We start from the raw sequence: 15,249 nt of genomic DNA, 5'->3' as shown, positions 1-15,249 counted from the left end.
TACCGCTGTGCCACTGGGGGGCTTACTTTTAAGTCAGGATCGTGTTGATCAATGACATATATTTTGGTGCTTTAAATGTGTATGAAAGTGATAACTGTGTTAAATTACTTAATTTAGTTGAGCCGTATTGTGAAACCTGTGTTTGAAATTATCATTGGTACCCACCCTGAATTGTCATCACTTTCTCAGCAGAAACTGTTTGAAAGGAAGGAGCGTCAGCAGATACTTCACAACGAAATATCCCTTCAGTAGTTGGAGTCACTTTGGTGAGAACCACGATGTCCTTGTTGGATCTTTCTATCTGCAAACGTATGAATAACAGTTATTTTTTCCCCAATAAATTCTTAAATATTATATTTGATTGCTATAATACTTGATACTCTAGATAAATTGTTCTATAGGGTCTGAAGATATGCCACATACAGAACTGACATGAACCACATAAACAAGTGAGATAAGCCACTACAAAATGAACATCTACCACGAAGACAAGAACCAGTAAACTGCATCATGAGGACAAGTAATATGAACTACGTATACCACTACAATGAACTGTGACAAAGTCAAACAGTATGTACCACGAAGACAAGTGATACGAAACACCACAAATGCAAGCAACATGTGCCACGAGGACAGGCGATATGAACCAAGAAAGTATGATCCACGTTAACAAGTACGATGAGCTGTGACAAAGTCAAGCAACATGCGCTACGAAAAGAATTGATATTAATCACAAAGATAAGAGCCATGTAGAAAAGTAAAATGAACCACTAGAAAGTCAAACAACGTGCACCATGAGGGCAAGGGATTTGATACACGAAGGTATGAACCACATATACGAGTAACATGAACTACCACAAAAACAAGCGACATGTCCCTCGAGGAAAAGTGGTATGAACACGCAGACAAGTAATATGAATCACTATAAAACAAAAACTAATGAGCCACTAGGACAAGTGACATGAAATACAAAGACATGAACCACTTAGAAAGCAACATGGAACACGACAAAGGCGAGTGACATATATCTTGAGGACAACGACATTATTACACAAACAAGCAAAATAATGTTAACAGGCGTGCCATACGCTGGTGACTTTCAGAAAATATTTTGAATTTCCGAGTTCTGATATATGTCTGTCGGGTGTAATTATCTTTTGACTAGTGCGTGGATCACAAAGAAAATTGTTTGTTTGTTTGTTATGAATTTCGTGCAAAGCTACACGAGGGCTATCTGCGTTTGCCGTCCCTAATTTAGCAGTGTAAGACTAGAGGGAAGGCAGCTAGTAATCACCACCTACCGCCAACTCTTGGGCTACTCTTTTATCCACGAATAGTGGGACTGAGCGTCAAATTATAACATCCCCGCGGCTAAAAGGGCGAGCATGTTTGGTGGGACGGGGATTCGAACCCGCGACTCGCAGATTGCGAGTCGAGCGCCCTAACTACCTGGCCATGCTGAGCCCAGAGAAATTTGTGTTTGACAAGAAAGTAGGCATTTGTTTTTATAATAAATGCCCTAAAAAGTTGTTAGACTCAATGTCTTTAATTATAATAATATTATAATTTTTTTATTTAATCTTCAATTTTCAAGTGGAAGAAAATTCATTTTATGAGATCTTTTATGTCCTTATTCTAGCTTCAGTAAATATGGGGTCTTATATTACTAATGGATCAAACCAGGACCTTTCAAGTGGGCATTTTGGTTTGACCAATTTATGTTGAATTTGCATAATAATGAGAAGACTTGGGGGAAAGTGAAACTTATATAGCAGTGAAACTCAAGTGACTAAGTGTGTGGAATGGTATTTTTTTCAATTAGATTTGAGTGAAAGATCAGATATGCTTATTTTTAAGAATACCGAAAAGTAACAAATTTTCTACTGAGTTTTCTGTAGTAATGATTTCATTTTCCTATATTAATTAATGTTGTGTGTTTCTTTGTCCGTGTTTGGGAATTGTGTTCCTGGCTCCCTCTGAATCTCAAAAGCACTGTATTTGAACCTGTGTTGTAACATCTACTCACAAGTTAGTGAAACCATACGTGCAGGTACCACCAGCGGGTATCCTAACATTATTGTTCTTCGGGTAAGTACCCTTTTGGAAAAGCTATAGAACTGATTGAGGATAACGAATTAATTTAATTGGTACATTGGGGCCTCTGGGAATCATTTGAGGGCCTTTAAACTCCATAAAAGAGCGCGGTATTTTATGTAATATTTTTTAAAATTCAATGAAGTGACTACTTACATTGGTGCTTAACTGCGTTTCATCAATGAACTATTATATTATTGATGAACTAAATTACAAACTATTCCATACTTGTATGAAATCGAACACATAAATAGAATCCATTGGCATCAAGGGAGAAATATATTGATAGGTAAATTGTCTTTTTAGAAAATGCGTGTTGCAAGTTTACGATAGCTGTTAGAGGTCTAACATAATAATTGATCCAAGCAAGAGTAAGTGATTGATTAGACTAAGCTATTGAATTATGCATGAAATTCCAATATTACAGGAACTTTATTGATGATCAGAAATGATTTCATATATTTTTTCTTTCAAACAGAAAATAATTGTGGAAGTTTGCAGGCAATGTAAACTGGAATAAAATACGGAGAATGTTTATCAAATGTATATAGAAGTAAGTTTAAAACTATTATGAGCTATGATAATCGAATTTATTGTAAGTTTTTAATGTGAGGTAAAGCTAGTTTTTTTTTTACGTTTCAGGCGAGACAGTATGGCAAAGCTGCTAAAATGCATTCTTAAGGATTTGAAGAAAGACTCGATAGAAACGAAAGTTTAACTACAATGAAGTAAACTATAAAACTGTTACTGAGAAATAAAGTGACATTAAGTATGATCCCGGAGGCATAAAGTAAAATAGAATGCGGTTACGGATGTGCTAAATAATGTAAGTGGAGAATGATGTAAGCTATAAAATACGGTGTACGGCTGACAAATGACGTTAAATTGAAAACGTCTATTAAAGGTTGATGCAAACAAAAAACCGGTTGTTCAAAGTTATCTTAACTGTTTGGGCTCCTTCTTTACACGAAGAGCTTTGAAGTTTACTTTTTAACAGTTAAAAGAGCTGTTTAGACAATAGAAGCAAAACTAAATTAATCAGAGACTTCTTCTGATCAAATCATTATAAAATTCTTAAAGGTTTTAGTGCATATACAAAAGTATTTGTTTTAGGATGTGAAAAGAGAAAAATAACTGAATGTGTCCCTTTCTGATTTTTATTTGTAATAACTCCAATTGTTATCGTATTTTAGGGCCAACCTTTTATTTCTTATATTTTCTCACAATAGCAGACTTCCTATGATCTTATGGTCTAACATTTTTAGGATTATCTTTTTTCCAGCCATGCCTTTGCATGTCATGAGTCACAGATAACTCTAGTAGGGCTAACAAAAACATTTGTTAATTTGATATTTGGTATATCCAGCCTGAACGACATGTTTTGTGAAATATGGACTAAAGCGGTTAAATTAGTGACCTTAAGGTTCTGGTACAGCCATTCCTAATTTTAATTTTCTAGCCTGAGAGTGACTGTCATTTTATAATGTGTCCACAGCGGAAAATGTGGAGCGTTTTCAGTAGGAAATGGTGGGCTTTAACCTTGGGCCTTCCAATTTGTAGTCCGGCAGTCTAGCTATTAGGCCACATTTGTAACTAAAATAATTAAAAGCAGGTTCTGGGTAATAGTTCATGTCAATGTGACGAAAAGGATGTCAAATAGGGCAACAAGAACGCATTTAAAAACATTGTAGAATAGCCAATGTAATTACCCAGTAAAGGTTTATATAGTTCTATATTTCATACTAATGAAGATTTTATTCCCTGTGCAACCGCCAGGCGAAATATTGGAAATAAATGAGCCACTAGCGTAAGACCAAAGAGAAGTAGCTGGAGTTTTCTTGACTGCAGTTTCAAGTACTTATCCTAACCTCCGAAAACCTACATGCTTTATAAAGTACCGCATCATGTTTCGCAATCTGTTTGTGATACACATTTAATTAATCAAACCTATCAACATTTAATACTATTGAATATAGAATTACCGTTTCTCCTAAGTACTCCTTCTGTTTGATAAATGTCAAGAGCTCTTTTATAGTTCAATGTATACATATATATTGAGTATTCAATATATATATTGAACCGCAAAATGGTTTTCTAAAAAACAAACAAAAGACCACATTAAAACAGATACAAAGTCGTATCCTATGACTTATTATCACCTGCCATTCTTACTATTTGTAAGAGAAATAAACACAGCTTTTAAAAAGTTTTCTTCGTTCTGAAATTATTAAACAACTGCGTTGAAATGGAAGGTACTTCAGGCATGATAAATATTTTTTAATTCTTTCTCTCCTTTCAAACATAGTTTCACTTGTCGAAATACACGCTTCATTTTAATGTGGCCTCAAAAAAGCTGAATTTTCTCATTTGCCAGCTTCAATGTAATCTGTTGGCGAATTTACCTTTTTTTTCTTTATTGAAACAGTCTGTATAGTTAACGTTAAGAGTTATTTTTGATGGGCCACAATCCTCTAAGTTAATAAATGTGATTTGTGCAGCACTACCATTCTCATAGTTAACATTAAACGATACTTTTTCAGTACTACACCATATTGTACTTAACGTAAAATGAGACGTTTGGGCATCATAATCTGTTAAATGTTTTCGAATAACTTAAGTCAAATATTTAGTCTAAGGAGTGTTTTAAGTTGTGCACTTCTGTAATTTACGTTAAATAAGAGTGTTTTCAATATTACATTCGACTAAATATCTGCCTTTCTCAATCTGATGTGTAAAGGTTTACAGATATCGCTAGTTTAGATTTCCTTTTATTATGATAAATGATTATTACTCACGAATCAACACTTTATGTCGTTATATTCATTAATATACGATGAAATTATACGCATGTTTTATAGGACCGTTATCATATGTTAAGCCTATACCATGAAATAATGCCACAGATTGACATCACAGTTATAAAACGCGTGATTGCAAGTTAGGAAAGCTGCTTACTTGATTATTTAGCTTGATTTTAACGAATCATTGAAGTTTACCAGCCATGACGTCACTCAAGAACATAAGGAAAACCGTGTTGTTTTCCGAGGAAAACTACAATTGCTAGGTCCTAAAACGCTGTTGAGATTTTTTTTACATCCAACTATGTACAATTGTCAGTTGGAAGATGGAATCATTTTAAAGATCTTTACTTACTATTTGATATTTAGACTTAGCTCTAAAAATATTACGAAAATTTTCCTTTTCTGCTTTTATATTACTGTCATTTTTATTAACATTTAGAAGACAGTTCCTTGGTTTCTAGGCTTTTACCGTTCTGAATGAGACTAGTCATGAAAATTTCGTTAAGTTAATGAACTCATATATATAATATTTTGAGTGTTCAGCTGTGCTTGAGCATTTGACGTTTCTTGGTGATGCTACTGATTAATCAAGAATGCCTTGTGGCTGTCATTATGGTCATTTTCAAAGTAACGAGTCAGATAACTTTTATAGCATTACGGTTTTTACGTCGTTAACAGCATCGCGTCTGTCATAAGTGCAAATTGTCGGAATGATCGAAACCAAAGAGTGCTTTTAATGGATCGGCACGTTATATCCTGTCGTTATCCACTATTCAAAAATACCATGCATCAAATTATTTTGGGGCTACAATCATTTGAAAATCCAGACTTGAACTTCATGTTAATTATCTGTCGAATGAGATTGTTAAACAATGGTGTAAAAGTCACAGTTTTCAATTTAAGTAATTAACTTACTGTAATATCTTGAAATGACATCAATATGTTTTAGACGATTAAATCATCTTTAAAACTTTGCTCTTTTTTAAAGAGTACTTATAATTTAATAAATCGGGGAGAATGGGATTCCTCACTTAACAATTAATGTTTATCTATAATCACTTGACATGATTAAGAAAGAAAATTAAGTTTTATAAAACTATTTTCTAGAAACTGTCACACAAGTTTCATTTGGTCAATTAATGAGTATAACATTGATTACATCACAAACTACAATAAAACATATGGCTAAAAGACTATGATGTCATAAACCTTGATAGCGTGAATTATCGTATTGCAGTCATACAGCGTGAGAGATGTTTCAAGAAGTTAATATTCAAATCTTCAATAAAAAGTACCAAAAATACAGCCAGTAAACTATAATAACAATGGCTAATCATGGCGTGCCAAGAATAAATTAAACGAATTAAGCAGGATTTATAAGACTTGGTACCACTTGAAATTGCGTCTATCAACTGATCAGGACACAAGGTTTGTTACCCAACTGAAGAAATCATTATATGTTTTATATAACTTGTTTTGAAATTTGAAACGAAAACCAGACATTACTTTCGTTACCAATAGACGGTGTTGTCACCTACAGGAGATGAGAGGCACTACTAATCATAGAACAGTATTTACAAATATAATTACTAGATTTACCTACACATACTTTTATTGTACTTTTCACAATGAACTAATAGCGGATTTTATTTTAATTATTATATCAGTTATATAAAAAAAAACAGATAAGGTGTACTATGTTTTTAAACGTCTCAGTACATCCAAAACTTAAGCCTTAGTTTACACACCACAGTTGAAGTGGTTTTAAGCACTTTTTGAAATCTGTAGATTATAATGCTATTTTACAAACTATTTTAATCTAAAAACTACCTACGATTATTACTATTTATTTTACTTTAACTGAAGTTCATCATAACTAAAATGAGATTAACCAATCAGAGACTATAAACTAATGGCGTAAACAGAATATTGAGATGGAAATAGTCGGTAAATCTTCAATTATTTGTGTATGTAATTATGTCATTCAACAGCAAAACCTTTAATCTCCAAATTTTTTGGATAATGTTTTATTTTATCAGAACTATGCTACTGGTGTTCAGAAATTTCGTAAAATTCACCAGGTTGCCATAGTATTCGACATAATATAATTATGGGATTTAAAAAAAGATGATTCTGAATATAATTTTAACCCGTTTTGTTTAAGCCTAGTTATTCGGAATTAGATGAGATGAAATTACATCTGTAATGATCATATCTGAAATTGCCCCTCACCATAAATTTTTTTGCTTGTTTTCCCTAAGTATTTGAGCCGTAAAAATTTATTTAGCAATAATGGAATAAACGTTATCAACACCCATTCTGCCATAGTACATGGTATTAAAAACAAATCGTTGCCGTTAAAAAATAATAGTTTGCAAATTGCGCTTAATAGAAGGAACTGAATATTTATTCAATGCTGTGGCAGAATCTAAAGAAGTAATACTTAACAGACCAGATGTATTCTACATCCTAGCTCTGAAAAAAAATCAATACATTGTACTCAGAACTACCTCCTCATTAGTGTTTTGTTAAAATATTGAAGCACACATCGATGTTGTTGATACTGTAAGACAGTTTTACATTATTGATTAATATGACCACTACTGTACGTATTAAAAACGGAAAAAAGAGCACTTTACATTATTGTTTAACATGACCACTAATTAAACACCGATGCGTTATTGGTTAATATAACAATTACTATGTAAACTTGTAACGTAGCGATGCAACTGATGTTTATTCTAGCCCTAATCAAATGGACGGTATCTGTAGGTTTCAAATTTATGGATTTAATACACTTCTTTTGTCTTAGTAATTTTCCTGAGAAGCCGCTAATTCCATTGGCTCTACCAAAATATTTAAAAACACATAACTGAATTCCAAATAAAACAAAATGATGTTTTGTATTTTTGGATGTTTATTACATGAATTGGAACGGATTTTTATAGTTAACCTTCATATTTCTATTTTGATAAATCCTCAGATAAACAAAAATCACAGTTTGAAAAAAAAAAAAAACTACTCCAAAAGAAAAAATCTTTATATATTGCATTTTGACGGTCATCGTATTGTAAAAAAAAAAAAAAAAAAAAAAAAAAGTTAAGATAACGGGTATGTATTTTTTAAATACTTCAAAATAAAAATTCAAATTTTAAAGTAATAAGTACATGAAAAATAACATTGCATATTTCGAAAATATCACTTTGTTGGTTTTTTTAATACAAAGCTATACAATGGAATAGCTGCAATCCGTCCACCACGTAGAAACTGACCCCATGCAGGATCTTAGCATTGTAAGTTCGTAACCGTTTCGCTGACCCACCGGGGGACTAAAATATTTAATATAGTTAAAGAAAGAACAGTTTACATTTCGAAAACACATTATTACAAAAAGTAAAGTTATTCCTGCTTAAAATTATACAGATGACTGCGAAATTGTTAATTTAATTGAGAATGAATTGTTATAATAGGATGCGGTTACAATCTAAACAATACGAAGTGTGAATTAAACAATAATTTATCAATGAAAATATAATTGTTCCGTATTCAATAATATGTCACTACTCTAGTATGTTACACTGGTTTGAACTAGGTAATAGTATTAAATAAGACTCCTGGAAACAATTTGTAATTCAGTTTAATGATTCTGATATTCTCAGGAGGCTGTAACCCACATGTAGCTGGTACTGAAAATCTTTTCGTCTGTATGAAAATTGTTTAGCCATTATGATAAACCATTTTCTTTCAGCAATGTTTCTATCATTATTTGAGCATAGTAAGAAAAACATTGACAACTTTTTAAAACTGCAACCTAGGCTTTTTTGTAGCCTGTATACGCACTGAAGATAATTGAAGAGTTCTTTGAACTACAACCTGAGAATGTTGTAGTCAGTATACGCACCAAAGATAATACATTAATCTTTCATTTTGCAACTTTCCAACGTTTGAAAAAACGGTATCTTTACGTTCTAGGTTGGTATGCTTGTACAATGTACAATTCATGCTGTGCAAGCTGCGCGTTGATTAATTAGAAAGTGTAGACCCATAATGAACTGTTTGATACATGACTGGGTGAGGATTTTTGTTAGTGAAACAACTTGAATTTCAGGATGAACGATTTCAGTGTTCGTATAAACAAATAATGGGAATTGTCATATGGCAGTTGGAGAACCGCCCTTTGCACTTAATATTTTCTTCCCGTCGGATCTAAGTCCACATCACGATATAGATTATACTCTTTCTACATATTGGTAATACGAGTGGAAGACTATAGAATTTCATTCGGAAGGAAAAACTTAGAAAGCAAATAAGACATCGGGCACATACAGATATATATAGACTGATGTTTAAGGACAAACAGAGAAAGTGAATAACACAAATACATTCCATAAGCAAACCCTCTCAATTATTTCTTCAGTGGTCGAGAATAAAATAATTTTGGAAACTTCAAAATAATATTAAAAACACCAATTACTTTCGAGAAGCTAAAATTTTAGGTCAAAATTTATTTTCGTCTTGAAAGGGTTTATTCAAGTCATTTCATAATTAATCATAAAATAGTTTTAGTTTAACATCATATTTTCTAAAGTTGTTTAACTTATCCATTAGAGAGCGATACCTGACAAGATAATCAACTTCTCTGCTCCAGTGATTTATTGGTAATTTTGAGGCTTATAAAGCTACAATTCTGGTTTTGATACCCACGGTGGTCAGAGCACAGATATTCCATTGTACATCTTGGGGCTTAACGACAGTCAATCAAATATGACCAACCAACATTTCCTCCCCTTCCCCACATCTACATACCCGAAAAGTAGCGTACAGGGCCTTTATATAGGAAATACCATATTTAGGGAAACATAATTTCCCCAAAGGCACATTGAGAACCATAAGGTTTATTCAGGAAAGTTTAGACATGATACATTTTGTTTAAAAACATATTACATACTTCTTCTTTTTCCCTCTTTCAACAATATGAGATTGACAATTTGGATAAAAGGCGTATGAGCATGCAGAGTAGTGCCAGAATCAATGAACACTGTCAAAAACACATGATGTTTGCAGTAGCTTCATTTAGTTATAGGCTTGATATGGTAATTTAGAATGACGGAAAACACACTCAACACCTTCTGTGACAGTTTTGAAACACCATGTAAAATGCCCAAACTTTCCTGAATAAACTTTTAACTTTTGGTGTGTTTCTGGTAGATTTTTAGCTCTCTAGGACAAATAGGCTTAAGATATAAACATTTTAAATATAGATTTTCTTTCCAATTTACCTTAGAACTTATGTAACGGATAACACAACCAGTAGAGTGCTAAATCCCTGCCTTGCATGAACTTGACGTGATATATGTGTTTATGCCGTCATGCTGCATGGTTTTTGTATGTAAAAAAAGTTGTTGCATTTATATGTTTAAATAATATTAAAGAGTATCGTTAAATGTTATTTATTCTGATCGAAGGTTATTTCGTTATTTTTATTTTTGTCACTGAAGGTTACAATCTAGTTCACAATATAGATTGTGAACCAGCGTATCACTGAATCAAAAGCTTTTTTTTCATGATCCCCTGAAATTTATAATTCACATAAAACACATAACTGAAAACACAAATAAAACAAAATGATGTTTTGCATTTTTGGAATGTTCATTACATGAACAGGAACTAATTTTTGTAGAGTAATCTTCGTTTTTTACCTTGATAGATAAAGAAAGTTACTTTAAGAAAACTACTATAAAAGAAAAATTGTTATATTGCATTTTAATGGTCATTATATTGGGAAAAAAAGATTATTTAAGATAACCGCTATTTCAAGAAAACAACAATTTGTATTTAAAAAAGAACACTTCAAAATAAAAACCGTTATATCGCCTTTTGAAGCAAATTCTAAAATAAAAACTGCTTAAAATGATAAGTACATCAAAAAACAACATCGCGTACTTCGAAAATATTACTTTGTTGTTTTCTTAGTGCAAAGCTTTACAATGGGCTAGCTGCACTGTGTCCACCCATGGGAATCGACTCGAGTATTGTAGCATTGTAAGATCGTAAGCTTACCGCTGACCCACCGAGGGATTAAAAATTGTACTATATAGAAAGAAAGAACAGCTTACATTTCGAAAATTATTACAAAAATTAAGTTATTACTACATAAAATTATACAAATAATTGCGAAATTGTTAACTTCATTGAGAATGACTTGTTATAATAGGATGTGGTTACAATTTGGACAATACGAAGTGTGAATTAAACAATAATCTACCAATGAAAATATAATTGTTTATTTTCTCTAGTATGCCACGACTGAAAAACCCTACATTGGTTTGAACTAGGTAAGAATTTTTAAATAAGACTCATGAAAATAACTTCTAATTCCGTTTGGTGATTCTGATATTCTCAAGAGATTGTAACCAATATGTAGCTGGTAATGAAAATCTTTTTGTCTGATAGAAAACTGTTCAGCCATAATAATGAACCATTTCCTCTCAGCTGGTATGGGGTAAAGTATCGGTAAGGACTATTCTATATACTACTTGAAGTGTAACAAGTTCACCATTAATATCAAAATGCGATTAATCACTTTGAAGAAATATTGTTGAAGTTTCGGCGCTGTGAAGTATATATATAGACTAATATGCTGAGAAACATATTATTTGTGTCATGATTCTAATCTACCAGCCAATTAAAATATACTTTTATAAAGTCTAAAGATACCTGCATTTATATGAATATATTTCTCTTAGTCCAATAATATTTGAATATTGATATCAACGGCGGCTTATAAAAATTGCCTTTATAATCGCTTGTTCTAATTTAAGTCATATATAATTTATTTTTAAATCACATTTAACAGTGGTCAGTTTCTTTTCAAAGACATCAGGACAAGAGCTGTCACCCTGTCTAAGGAGATTGACATTGCTTTTAAAAGTGAACAACGTTTCTCATCTATTTAATATATATAGACACAACTTCTAAAACAGTGGAAAGTTTTGATACCACCAAGGAACCAAATAATTTGGTAATGGTCACAGTAAATCTATCTATATTTCAGCAGGAAGAAAAATGGAGCTGATGAGACAACTATAACTTAACTATGGGCTTTGAATGTTATATAATATTGACTTTGACTTTCATGCATCAAGCTCATGATATACAGTCTTCTTTTCAGTGGAAGCTGTCCAAAAGATATATTATTTCCATCTTTCACATCTCAAGATAGATCAATAAAGATACTAACTTCAAAATTGTACTGTTTTCATTACTAAAAGCTAATAATCCGTAAAAAGAAATTATGATAATCATTATCATTAGAGAAGTAAATGAAATAACTAGTTACATGAAATCTAGAAAAAGGTATACAGAGGTTATTATAAAAATGTATCAATGTTATTTTGAGGCTTCATTTTTATAAAGCAGTAAATCTCTTATCAGGCAGATGATATGTTAGAAGAATACGTTAAAATATGACTGCTACATTTTTCGAAAATATAACTGAACTTTAAAATGTTCTCGTTTTTCTGTATGTAAAGAGTTTCCTTACAACCACATTTCTACCAAACGTATAATTTAACTTTAAGTTCCTAGAAGCAAGTGAACTATGCCACGTAAAGATATGTTTGTAAGATAAACTTTATGTTATACAATTCTTGTAAAAGTTTAAGCATTTTAAGGAATTTTCTATAAAAATTATGCAAATATGTTTTCTTGCAAAGAAAAATGGGCGCCAACACACTTCAGGAAATTTTGAAACTAATCAAAACACTTACAAAAGATGTGTTTAAGAAGCGGAAAACAGGGAAAAATAACTCACATCAACCTCAATACCATCTAAAGAGAATATCTGTTTCACAGGGTTGTCCATGGGCACGTAGCGGAAGAACTCCATGTCATCTCGGTACCACTTGACAGAGTAAAGATTCTCACCGTCTAAATTGTAGTCACACCTCAGCTGAAGCTCTTGTCCAGACTTCACTTTGTCCGGAAAATGCAATGAGACGATGTGAATTGCTGACACAGCTGAGTACATAGAAGACATTACTTTACTCATGACTTACTTTTAATATAATTATAGATATTCGCAAAGCGTTGAATATTAACAGAAAGCTAGAATGATGAATAAATTAACAGAAGCAAAATAATCTAACAACTTTGAAATAGATTTAGTTATTTAAATAAAACTAAAATAACTGTAGGGATATTAGAAGTACTTTCAAGGAAATGAAACAATGATATGTAGAATCACATGTAACTAATAGATAAGGTCAATCTAGAATTGAAGTAAACAGAAAGAGTTGGAGAGAAAGGTATGAAAAAATAATAATATTTACACAGCAAGAAAGATGAAAAGCTGAAGGAGTAAATTAAAGAAAGAGAAACAACATCAATGATTTCTTCTAAGCAGAAGAAATATGAGATGACGGAAGGAGATTTGTATGTTCTTAAGTAAAAGAACGTTTCAGTCATGTCAACCGAAACTATCAAACATTGAAAAGAAGATGAGGAATACGACTAAATATTTGAAGAGGATAACGTGGATGATGTAGGCAAAGAAAACTGATTCACGAAATACACAAGACATAATATAAAAGATTCATGCAAGGGTTGAAGGTGCAGAAACAAGAAATGAAAAGAAACGAAATAAGAGAGAGGAGGGTTTAGAACTGGATAAAGATAATTAGAAAAAACAAGAAATGCTCATAAACAATGAAATAAAGATATAGTTGAGATTAAGTAAGGGATGCGGATGCAGAAAGATAATAAGATAAACAATGAATGAAGAACGCAAGAGACAACGTAGTCGAAGTAGTAACAATAGTTAAATATTAGAAAAAAATAGTTGTATAAAACTGAATTAAGTTTAATAAAATAATTAATTTTTATCCGTTCTATGAATAGAAAATAATAATTTTCTCATCGACCTATAACCTCACTTCACCAAGATTTATATAAAGATTTTATTCAACTCCATATTATACTGTTTTTTAAATAAAAATATACATATAAAATATAAATTTGTGTTATAACTACAACAACCTACATGTATAGGGGGCCTATGGTCCATGTCCCTTTGTCGTAAAATCACATTCCATACTTTGAGGCTGTGGGTGCGTTATAAAATGACGGTCAAATCCAACTATTAGATAAGATTAACCCAAAAATTACAAGTGTTTTTTGTTGACTTCCCTCTAATCAATTGAAAATTAGGGACGGCTAGTGTAAATAATCCTTATGTTGCTTTGCGATAACGATGAAGCATTTTACACATTTTAGTATAATAGTCAAGGTATCCGTAAACAATGAGGACATGGCATACGAAACCTCCTGTAGAAAGAGTGTCTTGTAACATACTTTGGGGACAGACTTTTCATTTTCGCAACTTGAAAATGCGGACAAACACAACATTTTGTCAAATAATGGTTTGCATTACGTTTTTGTAGGTTGAGAATGGTTATGTATTCTACATAAGGTGTGTCTGATTCGTTTGGAAAGGGCTGTGTTTTCCGTTATTTGTATTTAATTCTGTTGGAACTTATTACATGTATTTCATTATATTGGAAACAGTTAAGAATGCTATTTAGCATGTGCTTGAGTTGTTAGGGAATGCATAAGTAAACTACGTTACATATTTGTGTTACGTTACATGTAATTACAATGCTTAAAACCCATTATGCTATTGAGATGAGTATTACTATTAGAACCTTAAAGTTAAGCATCCACGTATTCAAAATCGTTTGAAGCTTAAAGCAGCTATCTGATAATTAAATTATGTTTAGGAAATTCTAAAGCAGGTTGGCTAGGAGAAATATCTGTTCAACTATATCTAAACTGCCGTCATCTTGGCGCTTGAGGTCTTTAAGAGGAATGGTTAAATCCTGCTTTGTTGTTTGCCGAAAATAGTTGTTTTAAACATTTAGTTGTTAGATAATATATCATACCATTTAGTAATTTTTGTACGTTCCCCAAAATTAAACATTGTTTTAGACGTTACGGTATGACATCGTACTAAGCATAGCAGGAGGAAAAGAAGAAACAACATCCGAAACCACAAATTGTATGCTCCCAAACACTCAGTTTGAGTTTCCTCTAAGAACCGCCCTTCATTAAGGTCAAATGATTCTAAAGAAAGTGCTTTACAAAAATGAACGATGTCAGACACCAACAAAACACTGATCTTAAACAATTAACAAATATGTATGTCATCATTTTAGTTTTTCATACAAATAAATAAAATGCTCCCCCAATTAATGCTTAATTACAAAACAAACAAACAATCCAGTTAAAGCAGTAACTTATATATTTCAATAGTAAACCCGTGGGCCTATGGCCCAAACTTACAGGGTCACTATAATAC

At 32.0% G+C, this 15,249-nt stretch overlaps 1 protein-coding gene across 1 annotated transcript in view; it reads right to left on the bottom strand.

Moving 5' to 3' along the window:
- LOC106465369 overlaps window positions 1-15,249 on the bottom strand; it is a 19,497-nt gene that overhangs the window by 2,856 nt on the left and 1,392 nt on the right. Inside the window, exons 2-3 of the mRNA XM_013925594.2 lie at window positions 12,709-12,914; window positions 166-301 (exon numbers count right to left, since the gene is read on the bottom strand). Coding sequence (XP_013781048.1) covers window positions 166-301; window positions 12,709-12,914 — 342 coding nt within the window. The remainder of the gene's footprint in view (window positions 1-165; window positions 302-12,708; window positions 12,915-15,249) is intronic.

This window comes from Limulus polyphemus, unplaced genomic scaffold (assembly GCF_000517525.1).
Source record: "Limulus polyphemus unplaced genomic scaffold, Limulus_polyphemus-2.1.2 Scaffold67, whole genome shotgun sequence".
Taxonomy (NCBI): Eukaryota; Metazoa; Arthropoda; class Merostomata; order Xiphosura; family Limulidae; genus Limulus; species Limulus polyphemus.
The sequence above is the reverse complement of the archived record's forward strand: the minus strand, read 5'-3'. Positions and strand labels throughout refer to the sequence as shown.